The 18205-nt window shown below is 41.7% G+C and overlaps 1 protein-coding gene across 2 annotated transcripts in view; it reads right to left on the bottom strand.

Moving 5' to 3' along the window:
• Positions 1 to 1727: 1727 nt before the first annotated feature.
• The window catches only part of LOC140196391 (integral membrane protein 2C-like), a 59252-nt gene continuing 42774 nt past the window's right edge, over positions 1728 to 18205 (bottom strand). The window contains exons 3-7 of one of the 2 annotated variants that reach the window (XR_011885694.1): positions 11985 to 12164; positions 10300 to 10410; positions 7255 to 7405; positions 2338 to 2493; positions 1728 to 1966 (exon numbers count right to left, since the gene is read on the bottom strand). Coding sequence is in view for 1 of the 2 variants with exons in the window: in XM_072255515.1 (XP_072111616.1) it covers positions 2402 to 2493; positions 7255 to 7405; positions 10300 to 10410; positions 11985 to 12164 (534 nt within the window). In the remaining variant the exon portion in view is untranslated. Of the gene's footprint in view, positions 2494 to 7254; positions 7406 to 10299; positions 10411 to 11984; positions 12165 to 18205 lie in introns of both variants that reach the window. The other variant, XM_072255515.1, reaches the window with a different exon arrangement.

The following is an 18205-nucleotide window of genomic DNA, read 5'->3' as shown; positions in this document are numbered from 1 at the left end:
ATACATGCCCTTTTGATATTAGAAATTTCAAACCTGGGAAAAAGATGATGGCTCTTTACTTAATCTATGCCTCTCATAATCTTATAAACCTCTATCAGATCTCCTTTCATCCTCTGCCATGCCAGAGAAACGACTCTAGTTTGTCCAACCTCTCCTTTTTAGCACATACCCTCCAATCCAAACAGCATCCTGGTAAACTTCTTTTGCATCCTCTCTAAAGCTTCGACTTCCTATCTATCATGGGCCAACTAGAACTGAATGCAATATTCCAGGTGTAGTTTACACAAAATTTTTCTGGAGTTACTGAATTACCAGTATGTATTAATTCAAACACGAACCAGTCTTCAGTTCTTAATGTAAATTGCAAGTAGCAATCAGTTTAGAGTTAAGAAGCCAGACTGAAAACAGTATTGTCTGTAGAGTATGGCAGCTGTTGGCCCACAGCTGGGGCTGCCTGCTCAGGAGATGGTTCGCAAAGTGAAGTGACCATGAGTCATTCTAGGATGCATCAGCAAAATGGAAGACAAAGGCATTAAGTTAATTGGCCACGTCAAATCAGGCAACAATAGGCTGGTGTTTGCACCATTGTAAGGGGGCATGAAGATATTGGACAAGGCTCCAACAATCTCAACTCTTGCCCCTCTCAATTGCCTGAGGTATATTCAAACAGACCCTGGGGACTTAATCACCTTAATGTTCTTTAAGAGAACCTACACAACCTCCTGCTTTATCTCTAGATGCCCTAGCTAATTAGCCAACTCCACACTGATCTTCCTGTTCCCCACAACCTTCCCCTTAGTAAATACTGATGCAAAGTTATCACTTAGGACCTTACCCACATCCTCCACCTCCAAGTACATGTTTCTTTACCTTTGAGTGATCCCACCCACTTCCCAGTCATCCTTGTGTTCTTAATGTATAGAATGCCTTGGGTTTCTCTTGAATCCGACTTGCCAAGGACTTTTCATAGCCCCTCCTGGATTTCCTAAATCTCTTTGGACTTTGTTATAGTCATCAAGGACTCTGTTTGCCTTTTAGTTCCTAAACCTTACACATTTCTTTTTCCTTCTTGACTAAATTTGTGAAAATTGTTGTTTTGTGGCAGCAGTAAAGTGCAAAACAACCCCATTGTTTTTACAACTTTCCCTAATCTGCCTGCACATCCCAGTGGTTATTCAAGGGTCTGTAGAATAATTCCATCAGAATGAATATACTTCTCTTATTTTTGAGATCTACCCATTTAGGAGCAGTGAATGAGCCATCCACTATGTCCCATCTGAGAACAGCTGTGATATTGTCCTTCATTAATTGTGTAATTCCCTCCCACTTTTACTGCCCTCTCTAACTTTTCTAAAACATCAAAACCTTTGAACATTAAGCATTCATTTCGGTCCTTCTACCGATCAAGTTTCTGCTATGGCCACAAAGTCATAATTCCACGTACTGATCAATGCTTGGTCCATTACCCTCACCCATAATACTCATTTTAAAATGCACACACTGCAACCTGTCCATCCGACTGTGTCTGTTACCTTGCTCCAGAATCTACCTTCCTCTCAAATCCTCTACTTTCAAACATGGTGCTTTGGTTCCTATCACCCTGTCAAACTAGTTTAAACTGTCCCGAGTACCTCCCATGACAATGCAGTTGTTTCAACAATCTGTTCAATGAGGAGAACAAAAGTCCACTAAAACTATGAGGAGTTTGAGACATGAAACAAAGCCTCTACTTTTTGATTCAAGAAATTTTATTCTCTCAGTTATTTGCTGTTATGTTGTGTTTACAGTCTAAATGCACACGACACTTCTTTGGCTGAAATGTACATTTCTCTTTCTTTAATGTGTTTTATTTTGTTACCTGAGGGGCAGAAATTGATCCTCAGTTTAGTTGTGTTAAACACACAACATAGAACTGTCTGTATTATCTTCTGCTTCTGCAAGTCTCTTCTGCTTCTGCAAGTCTCTTCTGTTTGAATCAATAGAATGGTAAAAGTCAGAAGCAGAGAAATTACCTCCAAGCACAACTTGGTTGTGTATTTCATCAAGAATGAATTTCCACCCCTTTGCTTATTGTAAATTGAAACATTTTAATGATACAGTAAAATGCATACCCCTAATTCAAACTTTTGATACTGTTAGCCATGCAGTGTTAAGAGATGAATGAAAGACAATCTGTGTTCTGACTTGTTCTTCAGCATAAAATCTGTTAAACTGCAAAGAGCACCGAATGCAATATTAAAGTATTTTTATCACTACTTAAGTAATAGCATTACTGAACCACCACAAAGATGTGAAAAAGAGTGCAGCAAACTAATACATCATTAACGTTGAACGCACAAGTAACTTAAAGCAGCTGTGCCTTGAATAGTAGAGTTAACAGGGGGTTGTTGGCTTCACAACTTCAGTCCTTGTCACAGATGGATGTTTCAATGACAAATGTGTTCACAAGGTGTCGTATACGATGGCAGTCCTTGATTGCACGCTTCTCAATGGCTGAAACACATAAGAGATGTTGCTGGTTTTTTCTAGGAATTAAATTCACCATCCAGCTTTCAGAGGCAAGGCTCAACTAGAAATGTTTACTTTTGAAGAGATTACTTTAGCATTATTTTTGTTCTTCTTTCATATTTGCTGATAACTCCCTCACAATACACATAGTAATCAACAACTATAGTTACATAGAAACATAGAAAACATACAGCACAGCACAGGCCTTTCAGCGTACAAAGCTGTGTCAAACATGTCCTTACTTTAGAAATTACCTGGGGTTACCCAGAGCCCTCTATTTTTCTAAGCTCCATGTATCTATCCAAGAGTCTCTTAAAAGACCCTATAGTATCCTTCTCCACCACCGTCACCAGCTGCCCATTCCACGCACTCACCACTCTGCGTAAAAAACTTCTCCCTGACATCTCCTCTGTACCTACTTCCAAGCACCTTAAAACTGTGCCCTCTCGTGCTAGCCATCTCAGCCCTGGATAAAGCCTCTGATTATCCACACGATCAATGCCTCTCATTATCTTATACACCTCTATCAGGTCACCTCTCATCCTCCGTCGCTCCAAGGACAAAAGGCCGAGTTCATTCAACCTATTCTCAGAAGGCATGCTCTCCAATCCAGGCAACATCCTTGTAAATATCTTCTGCACCCTTTCTATGGTTTCCACATCCTTCCTGTAGTGATGCGACCAGAACTGAGTACAGTACTCCAAGTGGGGTCTGACCAGGGTCCTAAACAGCTGCAACATTACCTCTCGACTCCTAAATTTAATTCCACGATTGATGGAGGCCAATGCACCATATGCCTTCTTACCACAGAGTCAACCTGCACAGCAACTTTGAGTGTTCTGTGGAGTCGGACCCCAAGATCCCTCTGATCTTCCACACTGCCAAGAGTCATGCCATGAATACTATATTCTGCTATCATATTTGACCTACCAAAATGAATCAGCTCACATTTATCTGGGTTGAACTCCATCTGCCACTTCTCAGTCCAGTTTTGCATCCTTATCAATATCCCACTGTAACCGCTGACAGCCCTCCACACTATCCACAACACCCCCAACCTTTGTGTCATCAGCAAATTCGCTAACACATCCCTCCACTTACTCATCCAGTTCATTTATAAAAATCACGAAGAGTAGGGGTCCCAGAACAGATCCCCAAGGCACACCACTGGTCACCGACCTCCATGCAGAATATAACACGTCAACAACCACTTCTGTGGGCAAGCCAGCTCTGGATCCACAAAGCAACGTCCCCTTGGATCCCATGCCTTCTTACTTTCTCAATAAGCCTTGCATGGGGTACCTTATCAAATGCTTTGCTGAAATCCATATACACTACATCTACTACTCCACCTTCATCAATGTGTTTAGTCATATCCTCAAAAAATTCAATCAGGCTAAATAGGCACGCTCTGCCTTTCACAATGCCACACTGACTATTCCTAATCATATTATGCCTCTCTAAATGTTCATAAATCCTGCCCCTCAGTATCTTCTCCATCAACTTACCAAACACTGAAGTAAGGCTCACTGGTCTATAATTTCCTGGGCTATCTCTACTCTCTTTCTTGAATAAGGGACCAATATCCGCAACCCTCCAATCCTCTGGAACCTCTCCCGACCCTATTGATGATGCAAGGATCATTGCCAGAGGCTCAGCAATCTCCTCCCTCACCTCCCACAGTAGCCTGGGGTACATCTCGTCTGGTCCCGGTGACTTATCCAACTTGATGCTTTCCAGAAGCTCCAGCACATCCTCTTTCCTAATATGTACATGCTCAAGCTTTTCAGTCTGCTATAAGTCATTCCTACAATTGCCAAGACCCTTTCCCGTAGTGAATACTGAAGCAAGGTATTCATTAAGTACCTCTGCTTTCTCCTCGGGCTCCATACACACTTTTCCACTGTCACACTTAATTGGTCCTATTCTCTCACATCTTATCCTCTTGCTCTTCACATACTTGTAGAATGTATTGGGGTTTTCCTTAATCCTGTCTGCTAAGGCATCTCATGGCCCATTCTGGCTCTCTTAATTTCTTTCTTAAGCTCCTTCCTGCTAATAACCTTCTAGATTTCTATCATTAACTAGTTTTTTGAACCTTTTGTAAGCTCTTCTTTTCTTCTTGACTAGATTTACAACAGCCTTTGTACACCACGGTTCCTGTATCTTACCATCCTTTCCCTGTCGCATTGGAACATATCTATGCATAACTCCACACAAATATCCCCTGAACATTTGCCACATTTCTTCCGTACGTTTCCCTGAGAACATGTTTCCAATTTATGCTTATTTCCCCTTACCCCAATTAAATGTTTTCCTAACTTGTCTGTTCCTATCCCTCTCCAATACTATGGTAAAGGAAGAAGAATTGTGATCGCTATCTCCAAAATGCTCTCCCACTGAGAGATATGACACCTGACCAGGTTAATTTCCCAATACCAGGTCAAGTACAGCCTCTTCTCTTGTAGGCTTATCTACATACTGTCAAGAAACCTTCCTGAACACACCTAACAAACTCCACCCCATCTAACCCCCTCGCTCTAGGAAGATGCCAATCGATATTTGGGAAATTAAAATCTCCCACCACAACAACTTTGTTATTATTACTCTTTTCCAGAATCTGTCTCCCTCTCTGCTCCTTGATGTCCCTATTACTATTGGTGGTCAATAAAAAACACCCAGTCAAGTTATTGACTCCTTCCTATTCCTAACTTCTACCCACAGAGACTCCGTAGACAATCCCTCCATGACTTCCTCCTTTTCTGCAGCCGTGACACTATCTCTGATCAACAATGCCACCCCACCCCCACCTCTTTTGCTTCCCTCCCTGTCCTTTCTGAAACATCTAAAGTCAGGCACTCAAAATAACCATTCCTGCCCCTGAGCCATCTAAGTCTCTGTAATGGCCACAACATAATAGCTCCAAGTACTGATCCACACTCTAAGCTCATCAAAGTTGTGATTGTGTGAGACATAATGAGATGAAGGAGATTAAGTACAGTTCTGTGCAAAAGTCTTAGGTACATCTATACAGCTAGGGTGCCTAAGACTTTTGCACAATACTGTATTTGTGAACATGGGTTTGTAAATCTGGCAGGAGCAAAGGATGTTGGGAATGGTGTTCGTGGAGCACCGTGGGAGGGGTGTGGGACAGATGCAAAGGAGAGGGGTTGATACAGGTGCAGACACACCCAGCGCCAAGACACCAGGCAAAGTCATGCCATTCCAAACAACTGGTTTATTGATCAATGCAGAATGTCTTTCTGGTGCTTCCCACTCCCTTCCCCTCTTCCCAACTATAATTCCCCTCTTCCTGCCCACTTACCACTCTCAGTCCACAATAGAGGCCCATATCAGAATCAAGTTTAGCATCACTCACATACGTCATGAGATTTGTTCGTTGTTTTTGTGGCGGCAGCAGAGTTGCTAAAATTACTACAATACTGTGCAAAAGTCTTAGGCACATATATATAGATAGGGGGCCTAAGATTTTTGCACAGCACTGTAGATCAGGGAATACTTAGTGCTCACCCCATGTTAAAGGATGACAGTCCAGCTTTAAATTTAGATTGTTGTAAATTCCTACACTGTATACAAAATACCACTTCTGATCTGCAGCAAACTGCCCAGGAACTTCAGTCAAATGGTCAGTTTCTCTGGGATATACAAGATCACGTGTTCAGGCAATGCCTCCTTCAGTCCCAGTCTGAAAGGGATCAAAGAAGCCTATCAATAGCAGCTCTGCCTAACTCACCCAGTTGTCCCATTCTCATTGCCAAGTGACACCTGACAGCTGAATAATACAGCAGCCAGTTCTCTAAAGAAGCTGCAAGGCAACATAGTTATGAGCATATATTTTTTCCCCAAAGAAGGTTGCACACTAAACTGTTCTTCATCAGGAAAAAAATTAGCCAACAGATATTTTAAAGTTACAAGTTCTCCCCAGTTTATGAATACCTGACTAAAGTGGCATTTGGGAGATGTGGGATGGAGTTGCTGATGGCTATGGGCATCTTCTGACATGCAGGAACAAGGTTTATGGGTACACTTTCAACACATAATCTGTTCAGATTATGAACAGTTCACAGGAAAGGAACCCTGTCATAACCTAGGAGGATCTGTACTTCTATTAATAAAAAGCCTTCACTTCCCTTTCTTTCTTCACAGTACCAATATAACTTTTTGCAGTTTACCCTTCAAGTTAATGGGAAATCAAACAGGTCTGGCGGACAAGTTTCTTTAGATCATACTTGAAATTGGGAGTTGGGTGACTAGAACAGACTTGATGGGCTGAAGGACCCATGCTGTATGACGATTTCTCAATGCATGTTCTGCACCAACTACTAAATTAGGCCCAGTTTACTTCCAATCTGGTTCAGTTGTCTTCTTGTCCCTTAAAAAAAAGTCCTTATTAAAGCTGCTTCAATAACTTTGATTTCAGATGTTTAGTGAAAGTGAAAAGCTCTACAGTCATAGCATGACAACACTTTAAATCAGTAGGCTGATTACCAGATTTGCTGGGCGTTTTTAGTGGGTACCAGTAGTACTATTAGTTTGCTAAGCAATATTAGAGCAAGTTTGCAGAAGAAATTCAAAGAATTAAATCAGCACTTGATCTTCCTTATCCAATTTATTTTTGATCAGTAAATGTCAGATCAGCACATACCACTCAGATGAATGCATTTTGTACAGCAAGATCATGAAAGTGTTCTGGGGCAACAATGTAAAAAAAACTGCATCACTCACTTCTCTGAATACTCTTGCGTTTCAGTTTGTATGTTTTCTTTCCACTGCACAGATGGCGGATGAAGGAACCCAGCTGGTGCACATTGTTGATTTGTTCTGTCACTTCCATCTCCTCCTGAATTATGTAAGTCTGAGGCAGATAGGTTCCTAGCTGTGAAGATTTTAAAAATGGGATCATTAACTGGAAAGAAGCGATAATAGTACAGGCCATTATATTGAGATAATTTGTTCTGAAGTTAGTACTCATGTTTGTCTTAAAAAGAGCAGACAGTGGCAAATTAATGATTTCCTGTGATTCATGAAATCCTCTGATTTTTAATATTAACTTGCATTTTGTCATTCATGAGATACAGCAAGCACTCTCCTACAATTTAAACTGGTCCATAGGGCCCATATGACCAAGAATAAGTTGTCTCGTTTTTATTTAGATATATCTCCGTACTGTGATAAATGTAATAATGGAGAAGTTTCACTCATTCGTATGTTTTGGACATGTCCAAATCTTGGAAAATATTGGAAAGAAGTATTTCAAACTTTCTCGATACTTTTTACAGTAAACTTTAAGCCTAATCCTTTGACCGCTTTATTTGGTATTGTTGGAGGAAAGGATATTATTTTGGAGTCATCTGACTAGCACATTTTGGCTCTTATGTCTCTTATGGCCAGAAGGACGCTCTTGCTTAAATGGAAAGATGCGGCCCCTCTTATTCACGCCCAATGGTTATGTGTTGATGTCATATTTAAATTTAGAGAAGATTCGATGCTCAATCTCTGAATCGAGTCAAGACTTTCAAACATTCTGGGGACCTTTTCTGAATTATTTTCAAAACCTTTGATTCGTTGTTAAAGCACAGATGACCAATTTTTTTTTTCCCTTTTTTCTTTACTAATCAGCTTCAGTCTTGGTAGTGGGTTAGATTTTTTTATTTAATAAAATTACTATATTTCAATGTTACAAATTAATTGACCTGTATGAGTATAGGGTAAGGAGTCTTTATATGCGATTTAGTGTAATGTATTGATATATATTTTTTTTCCTGTACTCTGTATTTTTATATGTAAATTAATAAGAATATTGGAAAAGAAAGATACAGCAACGTCAGACATTATTGCCTATTTATGAAGTGTCTTTAAGAAGGTAGTGGTGAGCCATTTTACTAAACTGTTGCAATCCTTCTTGAGAAGGTGTTCAAAGGATGCTTCTAGTTAGTGAATGCCAGGATTATGAGCCAGCAATGATAATGATATAGCTTATTTCCAATTCATTACAGTTGTATCTTGCAGAACACATGCTGAGTGTTTAGAAATCACAGGATCCGATGGTGGTATTGAAGAAGACTTTGAAACTTGATTTTTGAATACAGTACCTGTAGTGCAGAGAGTGATTGATTAAAGTGATAAGCTCTGGATGTCTGACGGTGGAAAGGTTTTGGAGAGTCAGCCTGTAACCTGCCTGCATAACTGCAGAATTTGTGTGGCTGGCAGAGCTATGTTATTGTTCAGTAGTGACTTTCGGGATGGTGATGATGGGAGATTTAACAATGGTAATGCCATTTATTCACAGAATAAATGGTTATAGTCTCTCTGTTGAAGATGCCATAGCTGTCACCTGTGTAGCATAAACTTTTATCAATTCAAAGTTGAATACTGTGTATGTTGACATTTTGGGTTGAGACCCTGTATCAGGAACAGTGGGAGTAAGGCTGGTAGGTGGAACCAGACTGGGGGTAAAGGAGAGTGGGGGTCAGTGGGGTAGATGGGAAAGGTGAACCAGTGAGCGGAAGAATATCAGGAGTGTAGGTTAACTGAAACAGGAAAATTCAACATTTCCGTTTCTGACTTTTATGCTGGAGTAAAATTCTTTGATGAGCTACTTAAAGATGTTTGGTCTGGGACACTACCCTGAAGAACTCCTGCAGTGATGTCTTGGGATTGAAATGACCACAATATCATCTTTCATGCTCAATGTGACATCAGCCCCTGGAGCTTCCCAACCACTCACTCTGTCTTCAGGATTAGCAGCATCCCAGAAATGTCATACAGATGAAAGACTGCTATGACATTGTTATCACATGTCTTTAAACAACTGCATTGAGGAATCATATTGGGATAGTGAACAGTTAAAATAATACTTGTACTTCTAATTATACTCAAGTCAATGTCACAGTAAATTTATTATCTAAGCACGTATACATCACCATATACTACCTTGAAATTCATTTTCTTGTACGTGTTTACTGGAAAATGAAGAAATACAATAGAATTTTTGAAAAACTATACATAAAGAATGAGTGACAATCAACAATTGTATAAGACAAATCATTCTTTATGTATAGTTTTTCAAAAATGCAAATCATGCAAATAATAAAATGTAAATAAGTAATACTGAGAACATGAAAATGAATCTACAGATCATGGAGTTAGTTCAGTGTTCAGGTGAGTGAAGTTATCCCTGTTGGGTCAGGAGCCTGATGATTGTATGGTAATAACCGTTCCTGAACCTGGTAAGAGTGGGACCCAAGACTCCTGTACATCCTTGTCCAATAGTAGTAGCGAGAAGAGAACATGGCCTAGCTGATACCTGGACAACAGGTCAACGTCATCAGTAAAACAAAGGAATATATAAGCACAATACAAGGGCCAGGTACAATAGTGCAGATGCTATAGCTGATGCCACATGGCTCAACTAGTTTGCTACGTTAATTGGCAACTAGGCACAGATAAATGGAAGGATCTAAGGGAGTTAATGGCATGACTGGGTAAAGGATCAGTGTAAAATGGGTGTTTAGTGCTCAGCCCAGATTCTCTGCATCAATATGTTTCCATATTGTATCTTTCAATGACATTTTGGTCCGAAAATCTTGAGGTAATTTTTCAAGTCTTCAGCTTCCAGCACCTGGGAGAAAGCTGACATTGTGCATAAGCAGCCTGCTATTGAGAACACTTGTTTTCATTCATCTGTGAGTGCGCAGCTGAAAGTCCACTCTATTACTACCAGGCAGAACATTTTTTATAGTATCCTTACGGGCAAAACAATAAACTTACTTTCATTTTGGCCAGCAGCTCCCAGAGATTGCGAGGTGGCAAAATGATGGTTCTGTTGAGTTCAATGATATAACATCTATCCAAAGAGAGGTCATGGTAAGCAGTCAAACTCTGTGAGGAAAAGCAAATACTGCTTTCAGTTTAGAAATCATTTTCTCTCCTGCTGCCAAATGACCATCTGTATTGTAGATAAGATCTAACAAATTAATTCACAAGTTTATACCTTAATTAAGTGGAAACTCCTTCCTTGTTACTTGTAAATTTCTTAAATGGTCCTGAAACTCAAGACCCAGCATGTAAAGCCTTGTGTATAATCTCAAAATGTAGTGAATATCTCACCCTACAACTCTAGAATGGACCTCTTATACAACAAAGGTGAACTCGTGATCTCCCTTGCACCTTACCTGTCTACTCACTGTAGTTTTAACATTCCTCATACTTAGCTAAGTTTAGGAAATACATTGAGGCAAAGGTTTTAAAATGATCCAGTGAGCTTGTGCCCTTCCAGTGCAGCACAGATTATTTGTTTAAGCTGTCCCTAGGTTACATGCTGCTGATTTATGAAGACCACAGAAATGAACAAGCTCCTGTATTATTCAAACATCTGACGCATGTTCATTTGTATGGATAGCAGAACTAGTTTCCTCCCTCTATCCACTTCTAATAATTAGAAGGTCCAAAGGTTCATTTTATTGACAAAGTATGCATGTACCATACAACTCTGAGATTTCCCTTCTCCAAAGAGCCATGAATTAAAGACCATGGGATTTGATGAAAGAAAAGTCATCAACTCCCCCTCCCGACACAAAAACGAAAAGAAATAAAACTAACAGACCCCAAAAATCTCTCACTTCCTCCCCTGCAGAAAAAACACAGCAACAATAGCATCAAATCTCCACCCCTCCCCATGGAAAAAAACAGCGGCAAAAACAATCCCTGACTCCCTCACTCGCAGAAAAAAGAACACTGACAATAACAATCCCTGACTCCCTCGCAGAAAAATCAGAATTAGAATCAGAGTCAGGTTTATTATCACTAGCATGTGATGTGAAATTTGTTCACTTAGCAGCAGCAATTTTATATGGAAGAGAAAAAATAAAATAAAAATAATACTAATAAATAAGTAAATCAATTACAGCATACGTATATTGAATAGATTAAAAAACGTGCAAAAAACAGAAATAATGTACATTAAAAAAGTGAGGTCGTGTCCCAGGGTTCCATGTCCATTTAGGAATCAGATGGCAGCAATAACAATCCCCGACTCCCTCACCCGCAGAAAGACAGGGACAGTAACAATCCCCGACTCCCTCACCCGCAGAAAGACAGGGACAGTAACAATCCCCGACTCCCTCACCCGCAGAAAGACAGGGACAGTAACAATCCCTCATCCGCTCACCCGCAGAAAAGAACAGGGACAGTAGCATCATTTTGTGTGATTTGTATGTATTTTCCAACTTATAGATGTCCATAAAAATGGAACCCATTCGTTACCCAAGGATGGTCTATATCACCATAGAGATACATGGAATCCAGGCCTCTATTCAAAGACTGGTAAGCACAAACAATATGATAATGGAATGTTATTGTTTTTGTTCTTACTACAATATTATTTTATTGTTAGATTTTCACCACCAAATTACTTGTAGGTTTGTATAAGCTTGTACATCTGGCACGGTACTCACTTGGTAGAAGTCATGGATGATATTGGCAGCGTCACCACCTTCAAACTCAGGCACAGGGACTTTGACCAGCTCTACTTCATCATCCAGGCGAATTTCTACATCCTCTTCCAGCTGCAGGTGGGCTCTGCTTGGTACAGAGGCAAAATCTTCATCGTACAGGACCCGGCAATGAAACCTATTCTATGATAAAGAATGTGAAAGAATGTGATACAGAATGTGATACAGAATGGAAATAGAGTCAGTATCGGTAATCTTGAATTTAGTTAACAAACATCTTCTGCCATTTCCTTTCCGATCAGACAGATTGAAAGGAATATAACATTAATATCTGGAAATTCATTCCCAGTTGGCAGTGCTAAATCTTCCTATACTTGCACTTGGTACTCTGCCACTGAAATTTATTCCATTAAAGGAGTAAATTTCAGGGATAGATTGCAAGGCAACAACTTACCACTGCCAACTAGGAACGAATTTCTTAAGAATCATCTTAACTATCTTAATTTCTTAAATATCATCAACCTGGTTAATACATAAACTCTTCTCAGGTTTCCAGCTGGGTACAGGTATCGATTATATCTGACATTTTGATGAAAAACTCTGCCATCTTCTTCAGGAATAATGCCTGGGTACATCAGATATTCTCTGGGTAACCCAAATGGATACACCTCCTGTGCTCCTTGATGTAGGTTTCTACCGTCTGTCTCATCTGGCCGATATACACTGCTCTGATTCACAGGGAATCCTGTAACCACCAGCCAACCTAAGTCCGCGGTCATCTTCGACCCACATAAGCTATGACTTATGGGTTTGTGGATGGTATTACTCCAGTATTTTTTCAGGATCCTGGTAATTCTTCCAGAAACCATGGAAATATACAGAAGAGAAGGCAGTAGCAATGAGTTCCTCCCTCATAGCCAGTTTTCCTGCCTTTTCTCTCAACCCTTTTAAAGGCTCAATTGATTTCCTTCACCTTGTAACCATTCCATAGGAACGTCGTGTGTAATCATCTTATTTCCTCAGGGAGACGCTTCAGGTTCAAAGTAGTTTTCACACAGTTAATCAAAGCAGAAAGGATCACTCTATGTTGGGATACATGATGGTGGCTGTTATTGCTGAGGTACTTGTCTGTGTGGGTGGGTTTCTGCTAGGTGTCATGTCTGAGGGTACTGTCTGGTTTCTGTCATATTAGAACATCCAGGAATGGGAGGCAAACTTTCTTCTCCATCATAAATTGACTGTTTAGATGTATACTGTTCAGATGGTTGTGGAACTGTTGGAGGGCCTGGAGACCATGAGGCCACACTACGAAGGTGTCAGCAATGTATCTAAAGAAGCATTTGGGGCGTAAAGGTGATGAATTCAGAGCCCTCTTCTCAAAGTCCTCCACGTAGGTCAGCTGGCATTTTCAGGATTCCCTGTGAATGCAAAACAGCATGCATTGGTCAGACAGGGCATAGGGTGGAAACTTGCATCAAGAAGCACAGGAGGTGTATTTGTTTAGGTTACCTGGTGAAATTGGCGGTAGCAGAACACTGCATTTGCAACGGCCAGAGGATTGACTTTGACGGCTCAAAACTACAGTACTGTGCCAGTGGCTTTGGGGTCAGCCTTGTAAATGAAGCCATTGAAATAAAACTAGAGGAAAAGAATTTTAACAAATACGAAGGTCTCACTCTAGGTAAGAAGTGGAATTCGATTGTAAACAGGGTGAAAGAGTGGAAACCTGACTGAATGAGGACTAACCAACCAAAGGAATGGACGATGGGAGTATCAATATCACTAAAATAGACATACCCAGGCATCATCGCTGAAGAAGACAGCAGAGCTCATCACTGAAACGCCAATTAATCAATACCTGTATCCAGCTGGAAGCCAAAGAAGAGTTTATTCATCATATATGCCAGGAAAGCACGGTCCTTTTCCGGTTAATACATGGTCCACCTTCCAGTTTTTCCAAAAAGAGATATTATCAGGTACACAAAAATCCAGTTCTGGCAAACCTGAATTTTAAGTTCGCCCTGCTATTGAATTTCTTCCATTGTTACTTTCAAAGAAATTTAGAAGGCCCTTCATCTGAAATCTCAAAAATTGCTCAAACTTCTGAAAGAAAGACCATTATTCCTGCAGGAAGTATTTTTTTGGTAAACAACAGAAACAATCTTCAATGGAAATAAATAATTAGAAAGAGTATAAACTTGTTGCAAACAGATCTCACTAATATCTCAGAAGGATGTAAAGTGATTACTCAATATATTTAAAAATCAGTAAATACAGAAAAGTATAGCAAGAAAATCCCTAGCCACAAAACTCTCCCAAACCCACATCTACAGAAAAGGGCTGGCCTTTCAAAATCTATTAATGAAAATGCCATAAATTTGCCAGATTTAAATTTCTAGTTTTATTTAAGGACAATTTACAGCACAAATCCTTAGATGATCTGCAAGTAGTTAGGATCATGAAGAAACAGCACAAAGATGAATCATGTGGGAGTTGCAAAAGTCACAACTGAGCAAGTAAAAAGCCTCCTTAGGCTCTAAGGATAATAATAAGGATGGTAAGATTTGAAATGTGTCCTACTTATTTGTGACTTAAATATAGGTTATGATCCCAAGACAATAAAAATAGGAATTCTTCCCACTAGTTATGCCACCAACACATAACAAAAACGCAAGTAGCATGACCAAGCATTTTGAAAAGCTCAAACAGATAAATAGAGGGATAACTCAAGCGAAGCGGCCAGTGAGTGAGTGGGCCAGTGAAGGAGTGGAGCTTTCAGGCTTTGACTCAAGAGGCTTCGACGAGAAGAGGCAGAGGACAAGCTTGCTCACAGTTAGTCTTTACAATGCCTCCTGAGACGGTGATGGGAGATGTGGCAGTCTTGGGGGAACTCCCCTCTCCCGCAGAGTCACTTCTGCCAGAAGTGCATACGGCTGGGCGATATGGAAGACGGTGTAAGGAATCTGGAGCAGCAGCTGGATGACCTTCAACTCATAAGGGAGAATGAGGCAGTCATAGATGAGAGCTACAGGGAGGTAGTCACACCTAGGCTGTCAGAAGCAGGTCATTGGGTGACAGTCAGAGGGGGGAAAGCAAAGGTGAGCAGACAGGTAGTGCAGAGCACCCCTGTAGACATTCCCCTGAATAATGAGTTTACCGTCCTGGATACTGTTGGCGGGGACAACCGACCAGGTGTGAGCCACGGTGGCAGGGCCTCCAGCACTGAGTCTGACCCGGTGGTGCAGAAGGATGGGACGGTGAAGAGGAGAGCTGTCGTCATTGGAGACTCTATAGTCAGGGGAGCAGACAGGAGATTTTGTGGACGTGAGAAGGACACCCGCATGGTTTGTTGCCTCCCGGGTGCCAGGGTCCGGGATGTCTCTGACTGGGTGCACGACATCCTGGTATGAGAGGGAAAGCAACCAGAAGTCGTGATACATGTTGGGACCAACGACATAGGCAGGAAGAGGGATGAGGTCCTGAAGTGAGAGTTTCGGGAACTAGGCAGAAGGCTGAAGAACAGGACCTCAAGGGTGGCGTTCTCAGGATTGCTGCCAGTGCTACGTGACAGTGATGGCAAGAATTGGAGGAGATGGCAGTTGAATGCATGGCTGAGGGGTTGGTACCAGGAGCAGGGTTTTGGATTTTTGGATCATTGGGATCTCTTCCGGGGAAGGTGGGACCTGTACAGATTGGACTGGTTGCACCTGAACTCGAAGGGGAGCAACGTCCTTGCAGGTAGGTTCGCTGGCATGGTTCAGGAGGGTTTAAACTAATTTGCAAGGGGGATGGGACCCAGATCAATAGAGCAGTGAAAGAAGTGCATGGAGTAAAGGCAGGTCTAACATATAGAGAGGCTTTGAGGAAAGAGAAGCAGAATAAACGGTGTAAAGACAGTAAGGTAGAAGGGCTGAAATGTGTGTATCTCAATGCAAGAAGCATCAGGAACAAAGGTGATGAACTGAGAGCTTGGATACATACATGGAATTATGATGTAGTGGCCATTACAGAGACTTGGCTGGCACCAGGGCAGGAATGGATTCTCAATATTCCTGGATTTCAGTGCTTTAAAAGGGATAGCGAGGGCAGAAAAAGGGGAGCAGGGGTCACATTACTGGTCAGGGATACCATTACAGCTACAGAAAGGGTGGGTAATGTAGCAGGATCCTCTTTTGAGTCAGTACGGGTAGAAGTCAGGAACAGGAAGGGCGCAGTTACTCTGATGGGGGTATTCTATAGGCCTCCTGGTAGCAGCAGAGATACAGAGGAGCAGATTGGGAGGCAGATTTTGGAAAGGTGCAAAAATAACAGGGTTGTTATCATGGGTGACATTAACTTCCCTAATATTGATTGGCACCTGATTAGTTCCAAGGGTTCAGATGGGGCAGAGAGTTTGTTAAGTGTGTCCAGGATGGATTCCTGTCACAGTATGTGGACAGGCCGATCAGGGGGAATGCCATACTAGATCTAGTACTAGGTAATGAACCGGGTCAGGTCACAGATCTCTCAGTGGGTGAGCATCTGGGGGACAGTGACCACCGCTCCCTGGTCTTTAGCATTATCATGGAAAAGGATAGAATCAGAGAAGACAGGAAAATTTTTAATTGGGGAAGGGCAAATTATGAGGCTATAAGACTAGAACTTGCGGGTGTGAATTGGGGTGCTGCTTTTGCAGGGAAATGTACCATGGACATGTGGTCGATGTTTAGAGATCTCTTGCAGGATGTTAGGGATAAATTTGTCCCAGTGAGAAAGATAAAGAATGGTAGGGTGAAGGAACCATGGGTGACAAGTGAGGTGGAAAATCTAGTCAGGTGGAAGAAGGTAGTATACATGAGGTTTAGGAAGCAGGGATCAGATGGGTCTATTGAGGAATATAGGGAAGCAGGAAAGGAGCTTAAGAAGGGGCTGAGAAGAGGAAGAAGGGGGCATGAGAAGGCCTTGGCGAGTAGGGTAAAGGAAATCCCCAAGGCATTCTTCAATTTTGTGAAGAACAAAAGGATGAAGGTAGGACTGATTAGAGATAAAGGTGGGAAGATGTGCCTGGAGGCTGTGGAAGTGAGCGAGGTCCTCAATGAATACTTCTCTTCGGTATTCACCAATAAGAGGGAACTTGATGATGGTGAGGACAATATGAGTGAGGTTGATGTTCTGGAACATGTTGATATTAAGGGGGAAGAGGTGTTGGAGTTGTTAAAATACATTAGGACGGATAAGTCCCCGAGGCCTGACGGAATATTCCCCAGGCTGCTCCACAAGGCGAGGGAAGAGATTGCTGAGCCTCTGGCTAGGATCTTTATGTCCTTGTTGTCCACGGGAATGGTACCAGAGGATTGGAGGGAGGCAAATGTTGTCCCTTTTTTCAAAAAAGGTAGTAGGGATAGTCCAGGTAATTATAGACCAGTGCGCCTTACGTCTGTGGTGGGAAAGCTGTTGGAAAAGGTTCTTAGAGATAGGATCTCTGGGCATTTAGCGAATCATGGTCTGATCAGGGACAGTCAGCATGGCTTTGTGAAGGGCAGATTGTGTCTAACAAGCCTGATAGAGTTCTTTGAAGAGGTGACCAGGCATATAGGTGAAGGTAGTGCAGTGGATGTGATCTATATGGATTTTAGTAAGGCACTTGACAAGGTTCCACACGGTAGGCTTATTCAGAAAGTCAGAAGGCATGGGATCCAGGGAAGTTTGGCCAGGTGGATTCAGAATTGGCTTGCCTGCAGAAGGCAAGGGGTCATGGTGGAGAGAGTACATTCAGATTGGAGGACTGTGACTAGTGGTGTCCCACAAGGATCTGTTCTGGGACCTCTACTTTTCGTGATTTTTATTAACGACCTGGATGTGGGGGTAGAGGGTGGGTTGGCAAGTTTGCAGATGACACAAAGGTTGGTGGTGTTGTAGATAGTGTAGAGGATTGTCAAAGATTGCAGAGAGATTGAGAGGATGCAGAAGTGGGCTGAGAAGTGGCAGATGGAGTTCAACCCGGAAAAGTGTGAGGTGATGCACTTTGGAAGGACAAACTCCAAGGCAGAGTACAAAGTAAATGGCAGGATACAAGAGGACATGGCTTTAAGGTAAGGGGTGGGAAGTTCAAGGGGGATATTAGAGGAAGGTTTTTTACTCAGAGAGTGGCTGGTGTGTGGAATGCACTGCCTGAGTCAGTGGCGGAGGCAGATAAACTAGTGAAGTTTAAGAGACTGCTAGACAGGATATGGAGGAATTTAAGG

The sequence above is a fragment of the Mobula birostris genome, chromosome 4 (assembly GCF_030028105.1).
Source record: "Mobula birostris isolate sMobBir1 chromosome 4, sMobBir1.hap1, whole genome shotgun sequence".
NCBI classification, from domain to species: Eukaryota; Metazoa; Chordata; class Chondrichthyes; order Myliobatiformes; family Myliobatidae; genus Mobula; species Mobula birostris.
Note: the sequence above shows the minus strand (reverse complement) of the source record. Positions and strands in the feature narration are given on the sequence as shown.